General features: G+C 44.5%; 1 protein-coding gene across 1 annotated transcript in view; it reads right to left on the bottom strand.

Annotated features, from left to right (window-relative positions):
- Window positions 1–22,002, bottom strand: part of cntnap2a (contactin associated protein 2a) — a 305,794-nt gene that overhangs the window by 11,142 nt on the left and 272,650 nt on the right. The window contains exons 19-23 of the mRNA XM_062379226.1: window positions 21,083–21,301; window positions 16,062–16,298; window positions 11,464–11,697; window positions 10,588–10,721; window positions 2,666–2,759 (exon numbers count right to left, since the gene is read on the bottom strand). Coding sequence (XP_062235210.1) covers window positions 2,666–2,759; window positions 10,588–10,721; window positions 11,464–11,697; window positions 16,062–16,298; window positions 21,083–21,301 — 918 coding nt within the window. The remainder of the gene's footprint in view (window positions 1–2,665; window positions 2,760–10,587; window positions 10,722–11,463; window positions 11,698–16,061; window positions 16,299–21,082; window positions 21,302–22,002) is intronic.

The raw sequence follows: 22,002 nt of genomic DNA, 5'->3' as shown, positions 1-22,002 counted from the left end.
AGAAACACACAAATGGAAATTGCGTCATTTGTGTCTTTACATATTATTGCATCTAAATTTGTGTGTCTTTTTGGTAATTTCCATACGTCCGTCATTATCCATACCGCTCTTCCATTGAGGGTCGAGTGAGGGAGCTGGAGACAGTCCCAGCCAACATTAGGTCTGGGGGGAGGGGGGGAAACCCTGGACAGGTCGCCATCATAACACCGGGCCAACAGCCAGACACCATTCACACTCACAGAGTCTCTAATGGACCTAATCATCATGTGCATGTCTTTAGACTGTGGGAGGAAGCTGGAGCACCTGGAGAAAACCCATGCAGACACAGGGACAACCTGGAGCTAGGACTTGAACTGGGACTGGGACATCCAAACTTGATTAACAGCGGGCACTGGACAGAAGCGAAGAAAACCAGAAGGCCCTGCTGTTTTTAATTGAACTCCTAGGGAACATTCCAGTGTCTGAAACATTTTATTGCCCAGATAACGTTACAGCTTTCGGGCACCTACATTTCTGCTTTCTGTGCTGGGATTTGAACTGCTCTGCCACAAGAAGACAGTGCTACTGCCACTGTACCACCTTGCTGTCTACTTTAGCCTTGTATCTTGTATTTTACGTCTGTGGTGGTTTTCACGACTATTTGTAATCCATCTCTGATGCTTGTAAGCCAACTACCCATAATCCTCAGACAGGGCAGGTTGGGCACCAGGGAAGGCCATTCAGATTCCATTGCTCACAATAGACAGAGGAGATGTCGCTGTGATCAGTGTGTGTGTGTGTGTGTGTGTGTGTGTGTGTGTGTGTGTGTGTGTGTGTGTGTGTGTGTGTGTGTGTGCTCTGTAGCAAACAGAGTCTGTCTCTGTGTCCTGGAAATAGAGAATCTGATATCTCCACCGTCTGACAGCGTCTCTTGTCTCTGCAGTCCCGACACAGAAGTGGAGCAGATCTGATGAGATGTGCAAATTCTAAAGCCTGCGTTTGTTCTCACTTTCCTTTATTCTCTGATCACAGTATGTCTTTCATCCTTCTATTTCCCCCGTTCTCTCTCTTTCACAATCATCATGTCCCTTTGCTTTGCTTATATGTATTAGTCCTGATGTTTTCTTCATAAAGAGACTCAGTATCTCCCTGTGCTGGTTCGGCACATGTGACTTTGTCCTGTGTGTCCTTGGAACACCTCCGCTGTGTTACTTCCAAAGATGGATGTCTGCGTTTTGTGCACGTCCATGCCCACGTATTTTGTGTGTATGTGTGTGTATTCGTGCACCGGGCACTGGGCTGTATTCCCAGGGGGTCTCGTTGCGTGTGTGTGTAGCAGACGATAGCGCTGGCTGGCAGGTGGTCAGCCATTACTTCAACCTCGCTGACTTCCTCAGCATTTGAGATAGAAGGCAAGAAGGGACGAGAGGAGGGAAGGGCAAACGAGAGAGAAGGAAGAATAGGATAGTAGAGGATAGAGCAAGTAATAATGAGAACCACTCCTCTACCAGAAGTGCATTATGAGTAGTTAAAGAAGCTCATAAAACCAACCACAATTGAGGCATTAACCACAATTACCACTTAGGGGAGACGAAGCTGGGTTAAGGTGAGTGGCTATTGATAATCAGGGTAATTAGGGTCATTGATTTCGAAGGTCGTGGAGCAAATGATGTGGGGACTTGTTAAGAACAACCATTTCAGTAAAAAAAAAAACACTGTTGCAAAAGATCATGAATCACAATATAAGCAGGTCTATTGCTGCTGGGCCTATTTGTGCTATGAGTCATAATGTGTCATAATGACTGCATATCCATCACAGTCAAATCAAAAGGAAAATCCACCTTTAATGAAAGATAGGGATTTGTTCGGACCGACAGTTTTGGAAACTGGTCAAACACGGTGCAAACAATTATCATGTGAGTTTTAAAGAGAAAGATTCATCCTGAACATCGTATATACATCGTATTTTTCAGATATCATAAATTAAATAGTCCATGGGAGTGGACATTCAAACACTGCAGGTAGAAGAGGAAGCAGCTGGGGTTGTTTCTGCGCCAATAACCTTCTATGGTCCTCGGGCGCCCTCCAGTGGGCTCAGTGTGTAATTACATCGTCCTGTCTTTTTAGTACCAGGAGTGTCTGTGTTTATTTGGATTTGTAATCAATAATTCTGCACCAGATGGAATTGAACTATTTCTGCCCAAAGTTCCTTGCACACAGTGGTCCTTTAAACTTCAATAAAGTATATATTGGTATTGTAAGGACTAATTGAAGAGGAGATGTTTTATCTAAAGGGTTAGAATAGGGTGAGAACAGAGGTTGCCTTTAAATTGTGACTATTTTTGTCCAGGTGAATTCGGAGCTCCAGTTGGAGATTGTCAGGTCAAACCAAATCAATAAAATACAAATTGTATGGAGAGGGTAACTTTCCAGACAGGTTTGTTGTTTTGTGTGGGGACGGCGATAGGATCTATTGGACTCTCCTTTGTAATTCACAGATACAAAGTTGATGTCAGTCTTAAAAACAGGATATGCTGGGTTCAGAGTGGTATTACAAACAGGATACTGTGTATGTGGAAGGGAAATAATTATGACCATGACATGTTTCCACAGTGGCATTTTTTTCCAGTTTGTATTTAATAAAGTCGTGAGCAGAAAACATGAATACTCATGAAGACACACTTACCATAGACTTTGCCCAAGAACAGCGTCTTGACCAGGTTGAATTGTGTGTCTGAGGCGTCTGGGAGTGTGTAGCTGACTGGAGGGTAATGATCCAACTGGAACCGTGAGAGAGAGAGAGAGAGAGAGAGAGAGAGAGAGAGAGAGAGAGAGAGAGAGAGAGAGAGATATTAAATCAGATTCTGCAGCATTTTAGAAAAGACCCACATGAGGACGTGCATCAGCACATTGAGCGTAGTACACAACACGGTGAAGGAGAAACGGTAATTCACTCCAGTCAGAAGCATCATCACAAGCTCAATGGCTCCTTCTGGTGGTGGGTAGCTGCAAATAACCACCAGGTTAATAAACTGATATTACGCCAATGAATCAAGTCAAAGACAGTTCAATGCATAGTAACTGAATATTAACTAATGAAGGTTCATTATGTTACAACATGTTTCAGGCAGGAGAAATTTGACTGATCAGATATGACATAATTTGGCATGTGAGTTATAAAATAAATTTGTTTCAGGATTTTATACAAAAATTGTATAATAGTATTGATAAGTAAATTAAAAATACAAACAGTACAAAATAAGATCTACAAACAGTAGATGGACAGAGTTTTCATCAGACACTCCACCAGCTTTCAAACCTCATCGCTCGTCCCGGATTTTTCTCCATAAACTTGGAGAAAATGCATGAAAATCCCTGCATGGATGTGTGTTTACCAACTGATATCCCTGTTCCAAACACCGACCAGAAAATCCAGTTGCAGAAGCTCTCCTCACGGTGTTGTGGCTGCTCAGGAGTCATAACACACCAAACGATGAAAGAAAATCTCTCGTTTGGTTGCTGTTAATTTCGTTTTTTAGCCTTTTTCGTGTGTGTGTTGTCGAGCTCATCGGAGCTGATTGCAAACTGAGGAGTGATCTTCAGTAATGATCCTGTACACAAATGGCTCTTCACTGGGACCAGAGATAAACGAACACACACATTCATTAAAGAATATGCACTTTCTGAAATCTGCGGTAGCTTCAAAGCATTAAGAGACCGCGTGAGAACAAGCTGCGTGTTTACAAAGAAGAGTGTTGGTGGATTTGTGAGAGGAGAGGGGCTGAGGGGGGGGGGGGGGGGGGGGGGGGGCTGGTGGAGGGGGAAGAAGGGGGGTGAATACATGGCTTTAATATCCCTGCAACGTAATTAACTTGTTATTGCTGTTGCACTGAAGTTTCTAATTAGCTTGAAGGCAGCAGCGGCCGCTATTGACAAGAATCATTTCAACCCTCCACAAATTGGTTTCCGTGTGTTCCAGAAATAAAAAGGTCTTCCTCGTGCACACGGGAGAGATGCATCTCAGCCTGCACCCACTCTGCACAATGCAAGCCGACTGCCCTGTAGCCATGCAGAGAGAGAGAGAGAGAGAGAGAGAGAGAGAGAGAGAGAGAGAGAGAGAGAGAGAGAGAGAGAGAGAGAGAGAGAGAGAGAGAGAGAGAGAGAGAGAGAGAGGCTGATTGAAAACAATGACTTTTGTTACTGTCTGTTTTACTGGAAATTTGGTCCATTGATGTGCTGAATAGCTGCCGCTGGCTGTTAGCTGGAGGCTGAGCTGGACTGTCGCTAAAGGGCTGAGATTTATGTGTGTGTGTGTATTGTTCTTGTTTGCAGGTTTGAATCAGTACAGTTCTCTCTACCCCCATGCCCCTCCAAACTATTTCCTCCCCCTCTCTTTGTGCACACACACACACACACACACACAGCCACACACACACACACACACACACACACACACACACACACACACACACACACACACACACACACACACACACACACACACACACACACACACACACACACACACACACACACACACACACACACACACACACACACACACACACAATTTCATTCTTTCCAAAAGCCTGGTCTCAGCGGAGCATTGTGTGGGTTTTGTTTTCCACAGTGACTGCCGGGCGGGATAATGGAGCACAATTAAATTGTGCTCAGCTTATTTACTTTTATCTGAGAAAACAAATTGGCTTCACCGCCGCGGAGGGCAGCCGGAGTCCCGGAACCTCGCAAAAAGGTCCACAGAGGAAGACAGCCGGGAAGGAAACCTCATTTTTACCAAACTTTGTCAATTACAACTGCAATTACTGGCATTCTGTCCCTTTGCACTGAACCATTTAGACGAGACGATTTTCTCCAGGAAGCTCTGTTGCTCCCCTCTCAGGTTACATACTGCTGAGGAGAGCAAAGTAATCAGGGTTAGACAAAGAGAAAATTAACAATCGGCAAAATCTATTTCCCTAACTATGTGCTCAGAAGGAATCTAATTTAGCCAATGTGCTGTATATATTCAAACTCATTTACAGTACACAAAGACATTTGTTACTTCAGTGGCGACTTTCGTTAATGAAATCTGGAGGAGGCGGAGCAAAAGAAAAGTGAGCTTAATTTCCAGTGATCACTTAAATGAAGAGTTCAATATTCCATCAGCCAGCCATTTATACCACTAACACCAACCCCAGGAGGTGGAGGAGAGGATGAGAGGATGAGTAGGAAGAGGAGGAAGATGAGATGAGATAGGAGGAGAGGAAGTGGAAGAGGTAGCGTGAGAGGAGAGGTAGAGGAGACGGAGAGGGAGAGGAAGAGGAAGAGGAAGAGGAGGTTGAAGAGGGAGAGTGAGAAAGGAGAGGATGAAAGGACAGGATATGAGAGGAAGAGGAGGGGAAGGAGAGAAGAGAGGAGGACAGGAGATGTAGAGGAGAGGAAGAGGAGAGGAATAAGGAGAAAAGAGAGGCAAGTAGATAAGAGTAAGAGCAAGAGGAGAGGAGAGGAGAGGAGGAAAGTAATGAGCGGAGAGGAGACGAAAGAGAGCAAGGAGGGGACGAGAGGAGAGGAGGTGAGGAGGACAGGAGACCAGAAGCGAGGGAGAGCAGTGAAGAGTAAAGAGAAACGAAAGACAGGAGGAGAGGAGAGGAGATGCAGAGACATGTCAAAGCCTGAAGCGACTTCTCACTTTCATCTGTGAAACCTCACAGTGTGTGAGCAGGTTGAGAGAAAGCGTCAGAGATAGAGATAGAGAGATAGAGAGATGGGAACTGATTTCCCCTTCATGCGTCTTTGATAGTGAGCTCACCTGTCGAGCTTTAAAAAACAAACACTTGCTGCCGGTATTTGTGTGCTCATGCAAATACCAATTGTCTAAGTCAGTGTGGGGTTTAAAAAGGCGTTTAATGCATCCAAGTAACCCTTGTTATCATATCGTGTGGATCTCCTTTTTCATCTCTCAGCCCCCCCCCCCCCCCCCATCTCTCTGACTCATTCAGTTGTTGTATTTTGTTCTCCACCTCCCTCCCGCTCGCCCTTCTCTCTCAGATTCCAATTTCCCTCACGCCTGCTTTTCTCCTCACTTGTTCTCCGGCCTGTCTTTAAACTAAATAGTCGCTTGTCTAAATTGCCTTTAAGATTTGCCGCCCGATAGCGGTGAGAGGCGAGACCTCTGCAGCCTCAGGTAAACACTCGACTCTCTCCTCCTCACTGGAAATTGAATTTGATCCACTGGCGGGCCCACCAGCACGACAGACTTTTATTGCTTCTGACTCGTACTGTATCTCCGGCTCTCGCTTGTGGACGAAAGCAGCTGTAATGAGCAGGTCAGCAAAAATAGTTATAATGGACAGGTTCAATTTCAAACGCAGATGGCAGGCTATGAACAAAATGGCATCTCAGGCTTTCGTTCTCAATGCAATGATCCAGATTAAAGTTCTGCACATCTTCTCTGACTCGGTAAATGCCGTCACGGTGAATCTTGAGCATCAGTGACAGACCTATTGAATTTATTCATCCAGCAGGTAAAGAGAAACTTGGAGTGATGTGTCCACCAGATGAATTTAGGTTCAATGTTTACTCTCCTTCAAGCTCTGTTTTTGATCTCCACCAACTCAGATGGGAAATATGTGGTTATTAAGGTGCTAGATCAGCGGGCTACCTTTGCCCTTCTTCTGGAATTGGGTAGGTGGTCTACAGATAGAACTTTAGGAAAGTCCTTTACCGTGATCTTGTCGTGTATTCATTAGAGTAAAACATGTTGACATATGCTTAAAACATAATGATAGGCTTATACTTATGGTGCTTGCCCTCTGGACACTCCGACATTCTCAGAGAGTCCACCAGATGTTTGTCTTATTTACTCTTTACCTTTTTGGGGACGACCTTTGACCTAGGGAATCATCTCTGACCAGCTAATGGATGGGTTCAGAAGGAATGTTCTTGACCAGTGTGTCTTCATGTTCGGACACAAAAACGTGCCCTTATTTAGTCAGGAATCACATGTGGGATGTGTTTTACCTGAAGTCATGGGTGGAACCAACGTCCCTATATAACTGTGTGTAAGACCCCAGCACATCAGATTTCATTATTGGCTGTGTGTCTCCGGGTATCTAGAAGCCCGTCCCGACCTGTAATTTCTTGTAATAAACTTTGTTACACTGAAACTACTGAGTCCTCGGAATCCTTCCTTCATCATCAACAACTTCTACAACATCATCGACCTCTCGGCTGCATCAAATATACGATAATCTAAAACAGAAAACGTTGCAGACCATGAATCTAAAAACATTAAACTGAAAGATGCAGTTTCTCTGACTTCCACATCTTTCAGCTAAATATGCCAATAACTCTTTTTTTTGCCTCTGTTGAGACCACCTATACCGCCTTGTCCTCCTCAATGCTCCTCTTTTTGTCGTCCCAAGCAGAATTTGTCCTGCTCCTCACATCTCATCAGTGCGAGTGTGAGTACAGTCACGGTTTCTGGCTTAAAATACATAAACTGTAACTAGGATCCCTCAGGGCTGTGTGAGGAGTTAGATGGTGGGAGGTATGGAGAAGGTGGGCAGGTAGATAGAACAGATTCTTTTGAATAATGTTGATTTCGCAGTGTGGTATGTACGAAGCGTCCGTCATGAGTTGACCTGATAAGATCTTACTTGTGCATGTGTATCTCGTGCTATGCATGTCCTCATCTGTTTATGTGAGGATATAAAGTCAATGTGTGTACCTGGAAAAGAGCCCAGGGGCGGCAAGTCACCAGAAAAAAGTTTTATTCTTCAAAGTTATCTTCTTAACACACCTTCCGGCTCTACTTTTCATGCCCTATCCATAAACCTCTGCCATTTTCTCCCTCATAGATCCATTACTGAATTGCATTTTTTCCCCTTAAATCTAAATGACTACATCATGCTCACCGGGGTTCCTCTTAAATCTTTTAAAACTAAAGCGGCTTTCAGACATGCACTGAACTGTCCAAGTGTGAGCTTCTGGACGTTCTGTGCCCGGTCCCCAAGTAACAAGTCTGGAGAATGTCTGAAGGAGCTGATGTGAGAACACAGCAGGTGATGAGCGAGTGGGTCTGTCGATGACGTTTGTAACACGCAACAGACACAACAATGAAAAAACATAAATGGATCAAATATCTCCGCATGAACAATCAGTTCTTTGGTGATAAGAGCCGACGACGGCGGTATCGATGGGCTGTAAACAAAAACATGTGATCTCCCAACGTCACATCCTGCCCCTGCCTGCTGCACCACACCTCACCTGAACGCTCCGGAGATTCCTGTGTTGTTGTCAACATCATGTGTGAAAAGCGAACTCCCGAAAAGGTACAGACCCAATTCTGCGGACATCCTCCGGACAAAGTGTTGTGTGTTTCATTTAGCGCCTGACAGTCGAAGTGTTGTTGTTTAGAAAGCAGCCGGGGCTCATGGGGAGTGGTAAAGTGAGGATATGCATTTGATAGTTAACAGTTCAGTCACACACGGGACACGGGGCTGATCATCAATATCGTCAATCTAGGCACAACTAAGCTGCAATCAAATGTTTGTGTGTGTGTGTGTGTGTGTGTGAGTGTGTGTGCACGTGACTGATGAGCAAAGAATCTCACAGTTGCTCCAATCACTTCCTGCGCCGGTGAAGAAGGGATGTGTCATGTGGAAGCGCTCCCAGCGGAGAGATCAGCGGCTGCAGGGCCTGATGTGCTCGGGGAATGAGGACGATTTCCATTGGATGTTTCAGTTTCATTTTCTCGCTGTCAAAATCTTTCACTGTAGTGTGTGCGAGCGCGCGTAATGAGATTCCAGTGTGTATGAGCGAGGTCATCGCTCTGTGTGCACTTAACGAGAGAGAGAGAGAGAGAGAGAGAGAGAGAGAGAGAGAGAGAGAGAGAGAGGTGGTTGGAGACTTATGTGGAAGAGGAGCTGTGGTGATGATTTGCAGGCCCGATGATTTATACTGACTCACACTTTATTTCACCTTAATGACAGTTACAGTTTAGAGGCTGTGATACAGCTGTAATTATCACCAGAGAAGGTGACATCACTGCTGCCAGAATGACAAAGCACACAACTAATAAAATATCCCATCATCACACTGCATATACTCTACTGTCGTTGGGAATAATGCTGCAGGAAAAACTAAAGATCTGAGTGAGCCTCTCGTTCTCATGGCATTAATATTTAAACTACTACATCAATTACACATTGAATAAAGTTTTAATGTTGTTTTTTGCATATTTTATTTATTTCCTTGCGGTCCATATGGAAATGCATTTAAACATCTATAGCAAACAAACTGTGTTCCATAGTATTTACAATATTCATTTCCATGTTTATATTTGCTCTGATATGGAAATACAGTGATTGGTTGATCAATCTAAACTTCAAATTATCATACATTTTGCATTATTTATTTATAATATTCATAACTGACCCTTGTGACAAATACATTTGGTTGCTTAATATTTTTCAGTTTAACCATAATTGTGTACTCTGTACTATAATCATGAAATAATTCACATGATGTCAAATATCAGTTATTAGACTCATTTGTTTCAAGCGGTCTTGTTTTCTCTGCAGCACTTTTCAAAATAAAAGGTGATGCAGACCTGGGCCAAATCATTGTAGGCATTAGTTTCATGGTGGGATGTAAATCAGGAATCAGCTGATGCGGCAGAATAGAAAAAATGTCACTGATGTCTGCAGGGAAATTAGGTTGTGTCAGAGTACGTGTTACAATCCAGTGCAGACTGTAATCAAATAGCTGATTACCATATTTGTAATGTTAATAAAAATTGATAAAAAATGAAGAAGCAGCAGTTTTCCACAGGGGAGGTGATTTACTCTGTGGATACACTATATGGCTCGTGTTACATCTATGTAACGGGTGCAGTGATAATGCACACTACATGAGCACGGCAGTCAAACTACCACGCCTGCAGGAGGTCATGCATATACAAACTGTTACATACATTCCTCAGCAAACCACAAACTGCATGTGCAAAAAACAGATCTATTCCGACCTGGATGCAACCAACACCTTGGTTTTATTGGTGGCTCGACCATCCACTTATGGTCCACCTTAAATTACAGCCTGCAGCCAAACCTGCGCATTTCATCCCAGAACAAAGTGTTTAATAGTTGAGCTGATTTCTCGCTCCATCCTCGACAGCTACTGGCTGGGGTTTGGCTGTATTGATCCCCACTGGGCTGTGGAGCCGCACAAAAATCAAACACACAATTATGCATGCACAAACATGCACACTCTCGCTCTGTGTCGCATACACTTTAATACCTGCACGCACCACGCGCACTCACACAAACACACACACAGATCGATGCATTCTCTCTCTGTTGCTATACTTAGGCTGTCTACTGGAAGTGGATTAACAGGGGCAGAGGACAAGCCGCTTCATCACAGCAGAAGACAGAACAGGGCATTGCACTCCCGTCTGACTTATGGCGCACAATCGGCGATGGAGCTGGATGGCAATCCCCTGCACTCCGTGGTTGTAAGTAGGATTTTGAAATTGAAATATGTGTTGCAGAGTGCTCTGTTGTGTGTGTGTGTGTGTGTGTGTGTGTGTGTGTGTGGGCTCTGTACCTGGATGGTGATGCTTCTGTTGACACGGGACATGTTTATGCTATGAGGCTGTCCATTGGCCAGGTTCCGCTGGTCCACATCAATAGTGAATGGCTCCTGCAGGCCGCCAAGGTTGTACCGCACCTGCATTGAACCTGAAGACAGGCAACACATGGTTGGCTCTGGTTTCAGGAAAGCTCACATCTCTGCACACAGCTCCCTCTCTACTCCCCTCGAATGATTTAAGCATGAGCCCTTATCAATAAACACCTGAATTAATAAAAATGCATTTCGTAGATATTTCTCAAGCTGTGGCTGTGAAAACACCACAAGTTATAGCACATATATCACTACTTTGTGACACAAAAGATATTTCTGTATTTATTTTAGTTGAATAGCAGAGGCCCAAAATAAAGTTTTCTTTTTGAAGTGATGGAGCAGGAAGAGGGGATGGAGAGTGGAGGAAGCCCTGAATGATTCAGACGACCCGCAGCTTGACAGGGGATTATATATTTACTGTCTCAGGGCGCTGCGTGAGCGGCAGGGCCGAGGGTTTCCAGCAGCAGCAGCCCGGAGCAGTGTGAGTATTTTGTCGTTTTAGTTTGGTGATTGTGCACGTCAATCGCTCAGACGCTAGATGGCACTGTCAAATTTTCATTACTGCTGTTTTATCAAAGCACTTTTCTGCCCGTCAGCCGCACAGTGGGAGGCCGAGAGCTGAGAGGGAATTTGGGGGAGTCTACAACTGTCCAAACCGTTCTGCAAGCACAGCCTTTAAATATGTGCTTTGCTGCACTAACAAGCCTTACTCCGTGCAGACTGCTCACATGCAATCAACCACAAACAGCATGTGTACGAGTGTGTGTGTGTGTGTGTGTGTGTGTGTGTGTGTCTTACCGTTGTGCCGCAACACCACAGCCAGCGAGTCCTGCGTCTTGGAGCTGACATACATCAGAATGGCGGGAGCACTGGATGTGCTGAAACTAAAAGCAATTTCCTCCTTTGTCAGATTCACCTCGTGTGGCGTCAGCTGGTGCGTCCGGATCCTTGCGTCCCGACTGGCGCCCGCAACCGCTTCGGGCAAGAAGTTGTACTTGATCAGTGTTCCAGCGTCAAAGAAACCCCCGACATCTGAATGAGAAAACAGGAGAGGTTAGACAAAAAAAAAGTCTCCTCCATTCCGTCGGCCGAAGTGTTTTTGGGCAAGGCACTGCCTGTGCCGACAGTGAATGTGGGTGCGCATGGCATCACAGTATAGTAAAGGTCACCAAGACTAGAAAAAATACACATAAATAAAGCCCATTACCATTCTAAATCAATGTTTTCGATATTTCGAAATTCCACAAGAAAGAAAGACAGAAGGAAATACACTTTCATTTCAAAAGGCCACAGCACACACAAGTGACACAAAGATGGCCGTGTTCAGGGGTTGCAGTAAAGTGGGCGTTAAACTGCTGCGCTTGAAATTCATCAAATGGTGAATGAAAGAAAAAAACTGCAGCGCTCGAGGATCTGAAACCAAACAATACTATGTTAACCAGCACGTTATCAAAGCTAATGGAATATTCCAGCCATTCCAGGAGGGTTATTGATTCTCGTAATCAAGTGTTGAGAAGAGGCGACCTTATTTTTCTATACTTCTGTTATGCTCCTGTGTGTGTGTGTGCGTGTGTGTGTGTGTGCATTCAGATAAAAGACACAATGTGCGTGAAATTACAGAGGACGGCGGATTGGGTGTGAGTGTGTGCGTGTGCGTGTGGTAAATGCCACGGAATATGCCTTGACGTGTTTCCCTTGCCTCTGTGGCAGCAGGGAAAATGTCTAACTACACCTCGTACAAGTGTAGAATACTAAATGAACAAATTTGTGCATTTTATTTCAAAGCCTCACTTCACCCATCCACTCCCAGCGGACACAGTACCATAAATACTTCAAGCTACGTTACTTAAATCTAATGGAAGGCTTATTACTAGAAAATGGGAAAGTTCTCTGACTGCTGTTGGGTGCAGAGGCGAGTCCTGGCCTCCATTCAGCTGCACCACAATTTTGTCCTACGCTCTGCCGTGCACTGATGTGGCGTCGAGTTAGGAAGTCCCGGTAGAGCCGCACGTTATCTATTGTTCTGTGTTAACCAGGCGGACAGCTTGTCAAGTTCTCAAATCGCTGGATTCTTTGTTTCCTGACGTGGCTCGACTCTCCGGGGATTCGTGCTGCAGAGTATAAACAGAATCAGACTTAAATTCCAGCAGACGCTTGATTAAATTTCTTAAATCGTCTACACAAATGGCATATGAATACACAACGAGTGCTTTGAAATACGCAAAACAGAACCGGCCCCCTTCCGCACAGCTCCACGCACTACTATGGTTTTTATTGCTCATTTCCGCTGAGCATGTTTTATTCATCGTAACATAATTTCATTTATAGGCTATCATGTAGTGCTGATGTGAAGCTTTCACACACTCAACCATTTGAAATAACTTTTTAAGGCTGTGAATTATTCATATTTTCAGTGATTTACAGACACACATAAAAGTCACAAAAGCAAGCTGGAATAAAAATCGATGCACGTAGAAATAGACCTTGTAAAACACATTTATTTTATACTCTTCTAACCTATTTGTGTGTTAAGAGGGAGACAAAGTTGTTTTGGCAACCTTGAAGTGTTCAACATAATTTGAGTGATTGTCACTAAAGTGGGCCTGTGTCATTTTTGTGGCTCTTGGCAGCTTTGTCTTTGTTAAGAAATCAGACGTAGGCTATGGGAGAGTTCATGCAGGAAGAAATGCGGGATTGGAGAGTAGAAAAGTTTCAAAACAAATGTGATTGCATAGAAAACAAATATCTGATCACAATAACATAGCTAATGTTAGGAGGTGAAATGCATTTTAATTTGAATACTTCCACGTTTACATCACGGTTGTAATCATACATGAAATCAAGCAGTGTCAGGTATCTTTATGTAATCAACATTATTCTATTGTCTTTGTAAAGATGGACGAAATGAAAGCTCCCTAAAAGGGATGTCAAAGCGTTTGGATCGCCCCCTGCTGGCTGGGTGTGGTAAAGGTCATAAATCTTGTCCCTGCATGCTGGTGGATGGCAAATGGAACAAACAAAAAAATCAAGGGTTGCATCAACATTTATTTAATATGTATAGATTTCATTACTGGATAGTGGGAGGACGTGGCCATGTGTCGTCCATCTTTATTTAGAGTCTGGGTCAAATAACTACGTTTGAGAAGAATTATCATTTTCGAGTTGATAATGATATGCAATTTAAAGGTGAATCCATTTGTAAAACCTGGATCTGGACCCCGTTTAAATTGAGCGGCTCCTGAATCTCTACTAAACTCTGTCATTAGAACTGGAATAAGTTTGACTTGAAGAACTTGCGGAACAGGCCTTGATCTCACATCCTCTCAACTTCAAAAGCCAAACATTTTAAATTGTATCTTCCTGCAAACTCTAGATTATTTGGGGCCCCAGCCTCCTCTGTCCTGATGATAAAAAAGAAAGAGAGACTCCGACCAGCTGCCCAGAGCCAGCCCCCCCACTTGTCTGGAAGCATGAGAGAGAATGAGAAAACTCTGCCCCAGGGCAGAGGCTCTTTATGTTTGTGTGTGTTTTATGTCAGCGTGTGAAGAAGTTTTGGGGAGGGAATGTGGCCAAGCATGCAAACCTCTACAGGTCGAAGGTGTGTGTGCATTGTTGTGAGTTTGTGTGTCCGTGTACGGTGTGTGTACACGCACAGTGGCTCCGTGTAGCCCTCGAAGGCAGAAAAGCCGAAGAATGAGAGTGTATAATAATAATACTGCAGGGTCCCCTGAGCAGTGTGTAAATATGGATACAATGGAAATGCACTATGCAATTATGGCTGGTTTCATGCATTTTTCACTCACTGGGAGAACGGGGGAGAGAGGGGGGAGATCAGAGTGAGAGAAAGATGGAGAGAGAGCTAAACACAGGCAAGTGGGAAAAGAGGTAGAACATTTATATGGAAAAGAGTTAGAAGGGCAGAGAAGCGAAGATGTAAATGGGGGAAAAAATTGCTAGAAGTAAAGACAAGTAGAAAAACTTGCAGGAAAAGTAGATTCAGCGATGGATGGGGGGAAAAAGAGCGGAGGGATGTGTGAAGGAGATGAAGGAAATCGGCAGAAGAGGAGAAGCGACAAGTGGTAATGACAAAATAATGGAAGATTTCAAAAAGGCAGCAGAGAGAGGGAAGAAGATGAAGGAGGGAGAAGAGATAGACATGATATGACAAAGGAAATAAAAAAAGAAGAGTGAGGGACACAAGGAGGAGAGAAAGGAGGAAAAAACAAGATGAGATCTGGAAGAGATGAGTGAAAAGGGAAAAGAGAGAGAAGAGGAATGTCGGATGCTATGCAAAAAACTAACAAACACAAGGGTGTCCTCTCTCACTTTGTCACTCTCTCTTTCCCTGACACACACGCACACATTAAAACACACAAACATCACACAGACAGTAATCTTTATTCTCTAAATCCTTAAATGCCTGATTGGTTGTGACAGAAGTCAGATGAGGTCTTTTCATGTCTGACATTAGCATAACACGCACACACACACACACACACACACACACTCAGCTTTTCTGTCACCTCGTCCCCCCGCCCCTTCGCCAAGAGAGCACAGGAGGAAAAACACTTTTCGGCTTTAGGAAACAAATTAATTCACGTGTCGGGGGTTGGGAGCCTCTGACAGCACCGCTGCTCTTCTCCCCTGAGCGTTTTAACAAAAACTTGTTTGGTAAGTAGAACTTCAACAGTGTATCTCATGAATCTCCAAGAAACAAATATGATGCTTTAGCACTGTGGAACCGTGAAGGAGCAGGAGTCAGACATTTATCATCTCTGCACTCCAAAAAACCCGCAGCTCTTTGTGTGACTTGCATTTTATTCTCACATGTTTTTTAGTTTCTGATGTCTCAGCTCTGCATCTGCGCAGCATTAGCATTCAGCCGAGGCCCTCTGAAGCCGGCGGAGAATCGGTGGGTAAGCACAATATCACTCTCAATCGATGCCTCTTATCATAAGCCCAAACACTTTCAACACAGACAGCTCCCAAACTGAATGGGAAGTGAGGACAATCACAGAGCGCAGCCCAAAGAACCACAGTGGGTTGTCAGACGATGACGCTCATTGAAATATAACGACTCCAGCGGTAACATGGGCGATAGTTGACCCGGGCGTTAGGAGCTGAAGATAACGCACTTTCACAAAGTTGTTTGAAGGGCGTTTGCTGCGAGATTATGACTCGATGTGTCATCCAAAGAAGTGGAGAGGTACTTTGTTAGTTTTGAAGACAAGAATAAAAGAACAAAATAAACTCCAGGGAAAATACCCAAGGGAACCATATTCCTGCTCTGCTGGCAGGAGGGAAACACATCTAACATTAAAAAAGCAGACAACAGGAGAAGATCTATTTGCCACTCAATGAGAGGTCGACACAATCTTACCCAGAATGCCTCTTACCTCTGGTGCAGAAGGGGCCGTCATAGGCGGTGGCGGTGCAGTCGCACAGGTAGCCGTTGTACCTTTCCACGCACTTCCCTCCATTCCGGCAGTACATTCCAAAACTGGTGCAGTGGCCCTGGCAGCCGGGCTTGACCCCGGGCGTGACCTTGGCCCTCTCCTCCAGATCCAGCGTGATGCCGTTCATCCGCAGGGCTCGGATGCATCCCAGGAAACCCCTCTGTCCCCCCGCGGCACCTGAGGAGCGAGGGGGAGGGTGGGGAAGAGGAGGTGGCAATGGTGTAATCAGGACATGCAGCATTAAGGGAAATTGAAAAATAACAGAATAAGGGGAGGGCAAAATGGAAATCACGGGTCACAGGAGTCGTTCCCAGGAGACGCTCGGTTTTAATCTCTTGGAGGCGTTAATATCCTGACGCCTGGAGGAAGCCACTGATGTCACGTTAATCGTTGTGGCTGTGACTCCGCTCTTCAAACAACCTTCAACTCATTTAATAAAATCACTAATGGGGAACAGCCCTAATGAACACTGGGCCTTAATGACCACCTCGAATGGAGGCATGGACGCATGTAAACACACAGACAAACACACACATTTAACACGGACCACACACGGCGCACCTGATTTGAATGAGTCAGGAGGAGCATTAATGCTTCGCCTTGGGGTGTCAATAGCCCTTCCTCTAAAGTGCCTCCATCGTCATTCTGGCCTTGCGCCATTCCAGTCTAACTACCCATTAACTTGGACAGTGGAGGGGTGTTAAGCAGATGAATGTGCACCTAAATGACTATAGAAATAAACACCCTCATAAACATGCACCCACAGGTATGGATTCCAACGTACACAAGCGCGCCCACAGGGGAGGGCTCCGGGGCTTGGGTAGACACGCGAATAGACACGCGCACACAACGTGCACGCTCTCATCAACAAGGGCTGAGGGACATTTTAGTTATTAAAACCTCTCTATTGCATCTTTGGAATTACAGAGGAGTATCTGTTCAGGAGGATATGTTATGGAGCCCTGAACATAAACTCTCACTCGTACCGTTTTCCTCCCTCAGCAGCAATCTCACACACGCAAACACACACACACACACATACACACACACACACACACACACACACACACACACACACACACACACACACACACACACACACACACACACACACACACACACACACACACACACACACACACACACACACACACACACAGGCACGGAGATTACAAATACATACACTCCCTCCACGAATCACATTATCACGATGCAGCAGCGCTTTCACCAGCTTTCTCCACTTTCCGGTCCCACACAGGATTTGACTTTCGGTCGACCTGTTAATTAATCAGTGTTGTACCACTGATTGGCTGGAGGTTTCTACCACCTGTTTACCCAGGTCTAAATCAGTCTCTGATTAAATGGACATCAGGCTCCGAGGCCCACCGAGGCCAGGGCAGACACACACACACACATATACACACACACAGACACACAGAGACACATTAACACAAGACTACACAGAAATACGGACATGGATGCAGTAATGCGCACACATAATGATAAAAAGCAAATTACACAATGAGACACACACAAACGCATACATATAGAGGCTCTGGTGACTCGAGGGTATTTTACTCTTTAATGATGTGCTAAGGAGGAAACATTTATATTCATAAGGACACTCACAGCGCACACAAGCCAACACATGCAATTTACAACAGTCAAATTGCTAATTAAGAGAGAAGTCATACGATCTGACCTTTTACCCTGTGAGGATGTGTTTGTGTGGATTCGTCATTCATGAGTAATGATGAGATAATGAGTAAACATGCAGGGGAATGGGTGAATGTATAGAAGGCACGTGGACTGCTCCTCAGTCGAAGCCTGAATGTCAGTAATTCTTATCACACTGATGTAAATTTTGTTTTAAACATAAAGTTTGTAACAACTATTTGTTAAAATGTCTGTTGATCTGAGTACTTAGATTATTAAAATTGTTTCACAATTTTTTTTCAAACCTAGAAAATTACAACATACATACAAAATGCCTTATTTTGGTCGCCTTTAATTTTGGTCATATCCACTTTACCTGTGACTTTGTCTATCTCTGCTGAAACTCCTGAAATCATTGCCAGCAAGTTAGCTGCTTTAATTATTTTTAAAGTAGTTGTGGATCAAGATTATTTATTGCTGTTTGCTGCATAACGTGAATAAAACTGCCATGATCCTAAGCTGCTTTACGATGTCATCAAACTAGTTCTTTTGTTATTGTTTTAATCAGGAGACATCTAGTGGCCGAAGCTACATATTGTAGGTTTTTATTAGATATTACAACAGGGTGAAAAGTCTTGATTGACATCAGAGGCTGGTTGGAGAGAATGGAGACGTGTCATCCATCTGAATTTGAAGTCTATGATCCAAACATGCACAGAAATGACCAGTAGTGTATAAATGGGTTTATAGAATCATGGTTTGTCCTATTTCTTTCATTTTTGTATGATTCAACACTGTAAAAAAACAGTGTTTGTTTACCCACTTCACATTTAGTGAGGATACACTTCAGAATGGCATTTGTATTCGTTTCAGATGAGTGTTTTGATTCATATGCTCTAAATGTCATTTCAAAAGACTTCCTGACCCACTGGCATTTCCAGGGGGGGGAGATATTATCATAGAAATTCCACTTTACCAGCTCGGTTCTGTTGGTTTACAGCTTTCCTTTGATAATTATATCTCTTGAGGGTCTGTAATAGGATTGCTCCGGATTCCTGCATGGAAATTGTACTTGTGTATTGAAATAAACCTGCATCTACACACCTTTGTGTTACTGTGCAATATTAATTGGAGAAACTGAGCAATGAGCATGAGCAGGATATTCATTCTGGCAAACCTTTAATCACCATAAGTGAGGAGCTGCAACTGAATTAGATGCAACAAAACCTCGGTGGGTGAGGGCTCGTCCCCTCACGTGGTTTTTGGGCCTGCGCTGTTAAAAATCGGAATTGTCAAACGTCACAGAAACATTTCATCGAACTCATTAAATGTTACCTACTGTCTTGGCAGGTGAGCGTGGCCGGTTTCCCTGTGACCAGGGGCCGCGTGCATGCAGTGAGGGGGAGAGGTGTCGATCCATGACGACAGAGGCGAGGAAACGAGAAGAAAAAATAAACAAGACAAAATACAACCCGACCATGAGAGAGAAAAAAACAACATGCAAAACCATAAAAAAAGGTGATAGTGAGCATTAATCAAGCGGGGGGGAATCATAAGAGCAGATGGTGAGGTTTAAATGAGTAAGATGTGGCTCCGATTTATAGTTGTGTGCATGTATGAAGTGGATTGGAGAGCTAAAAGTTAACAGTGTGGAGTAAATGACAGCCGGCTGATGGTGTAACATTTACTCTCGAGGCCATTAGAGCAAATGAGCCACTGTGCAGTAAACACTAAAGCAATCAAATGCTTGATGAGGAGCATATTGATCGAGGAAGAGAGAAGGAGATGATACAGAGAAGGATATGAGGCCGAGGTGAGCTAAATAAAGCCTCCTGTTGTCGTTCTCCACCGTGCGGGAGAAGTCTTGATGCCTGCGGGGCTCTCTTGCTCCCGCTCCCCAAATCTCTCCATCAAACTACACCCATATCGGTATCTTTTCCTGGTGTCAGAGGCCACATTTAAACCACTTCCCTTCAGAGGCTGGGTCACTTCCTGTGTGCCACACTGTAACTTCCCAAAGCGACGCTCAAATAAGGATTAACCAGGGATTAGAAATCCGATATGAGCCGGTGCTGTCGGGGCCACAATTCACCTCCGCTATCTCTACAACCTCCATCACTTTCTGTGTTGCCACGCACAAAGCCCGGGCCTTCCCCCTGCCGTCCCTTTCTGCAGGAAAAAGCCGAGAATACACACGGGCAGAATGATGAGAGGCGGCCGAGGCGCTGTGTGGGAAAGCCATTATGTTCCCCGGCTCGGCGGGGGCTAGTTGCTCGGTGACAAAACCTCTGTCGCCCCTTTTCCATTTCACTAAATCAAAGAACAAATACGCAGAGAGGCAAATTGGGACATGATAAGGTGAGGATGTTTCAGCAGCGGTCGAATCAGTAAAAAGTGATGAGACGATGAAATTACACGATAAACGGAGATCAGGGGGGTTGAGGCGCTCACACCGGGATGCCTGATTGGAATTTGGAACAATCTCCTTTGGGCCGAACTTTTTAGTTTTTCTTCTTTCGATCTGCATCAGCACTTTTCCTTCAATCCGCAAAAATCCCCAAAACTATTCTGGCCTCAGAGTTTGGTTTATCGACAGCTCAGCATAAACCGTCATAAAGGTGAAGCCGCGAGGAAAGAAACTGGACCTCTTTAGCCAAATGAAGGCACAAATGCTGCGATAGCTGAAGCAGAAAGTGTATATGAGAGAGGGAGGAAGGGTTTATATTCTATTTGTTCTTAAATAGTTTCTTAATCCAAAGTAATATAAAGGCTGAGTTAAAGTATTATAGTCTCAAAGAAATTACCTCTTTAAGTGAATTAAGTTAGTTTTACTCACGTGCCCTCAGTTTTGACTTTAATAAAACTATGATCACTTACACGGACGAATTACTGAGGATGTCATTTTTCCAAATGTGTGGAATGGCTGTATCTGTGTGTTGGATTAACATGAATTTAATTAGCAGTGGCTGTGGTGGCTTAGCAGACAGCTAAGACTGAAGCCTCTTAAGGAAGAACGCCGATTTCCAGTAAAGGCTGGAAAATCTTTAACTTATGAAGCAATCAGATGTCCTCACAGCAGATGTCTATATCGCAGAGAGAGCGGCATTGCTGAAAATACAGATATCATGGAAACTTTTTTAATGAAAGGATCAATCCTATAACGATCCCAACGAACGATGTCTACTTAGGCGTTTGCTTGCCACCCATCAGAGCACGGAATCCTGGTGCGGTTGTCTCTGAGAGCGTCCCACCTATACCTAAAAAGAAGTTATGGTTAGGGTGTCAGATGTGCGTCTGTGCCTTACCCACGTAGAGCTGGCTGAAGAGCTCCAGCCTCGTGTGCCCCTGAGCGGGAGCAAGCCGGGACGCCCGATAGGTCTGATCCACCTGAAGGACCGCCTCCTGCACGTTGCGCTCAGCCACCACGCGGTGCCACTGGTCGTCGTTGAGCGGCGCGGCCGAGTGCACCGTCAGCTCCACGGGTCCGTTCCCCACATCGAACGAGAAGGAGACCACCTTAGGAGCTGCAGAGGAGAAGTGTTAGTCGCCCGAGTCATTTGCGAAAAACGCGTGCAAACAGAACAAACAACGCTCCACGAATAAAAACTCCCTGTTCCGTAAATAGTCCACTCTGCAGGTAAATATGTGTTCTATTTCTAATCTAATGGCTCATTTGCTTCAAGGCCATTCATTTGGCTTGAATAGATTTCAGCTTTGCGATACACGACTGCTCACAGCTTTGGACGGGACTAATCCCACAGGCAGTCGATGCGTGCCAGGAACTGTTGGCTTCGCATGACGTGAAGTTGTATCGCGGCACTTTCCGTGTGTTTGTTGTTTGTTTTGTGCAGTTTTTGAACCTTGAGAGGTTTGACTCACAAAAAGGGCCGAAGAGGGGAAAAAAACTCAGAAACGAGCCGACAATAAATGAGGGCACGTAAATGAACAGGAAAGAGAAGGAAATAGGCAGGAGATGAAAGTGTGCATGATTCATTTTCTGCATGATTAATCTTCATGATCTTAAAATGAGGGGATTTGAGAGAGAGGGAGAGTGTGTGTGTGTGTGTGTGTGTGTGTGTGTGTCTGTGTTTGAGAAGTGTTATGACGATGTTGAAACTGGCCTATCATAGAGCCATATAGTTTATTGCTGCTCCGCAGTACAGTAGCCTGATTTTTCAACAAACCAGAAGGGGGCACTGTCACCCCTTTAATAACTATGACAGGT

The sequence above is a fragment of the Platichthys flesus genome, chromosome 21, assembly GCF_949316205.1.
Source record: "Platichthys flesus chromosome 21, fPlaFle2.1, whole genome shotgun sequence".
NCBI classification, from domain to species: domain Eukaryota; kingdom Metazoa; phylum Chordata; class Actinopteri; order Pleuronectiformes; family Pleuronectidae; genus Platichthys; species Platichthys flesus.
The sequence above is the reverse complement of the archived record's forward strand: the minus strand, read 5'-3'. Positions and strand labels throughout refer to the sequence as shown.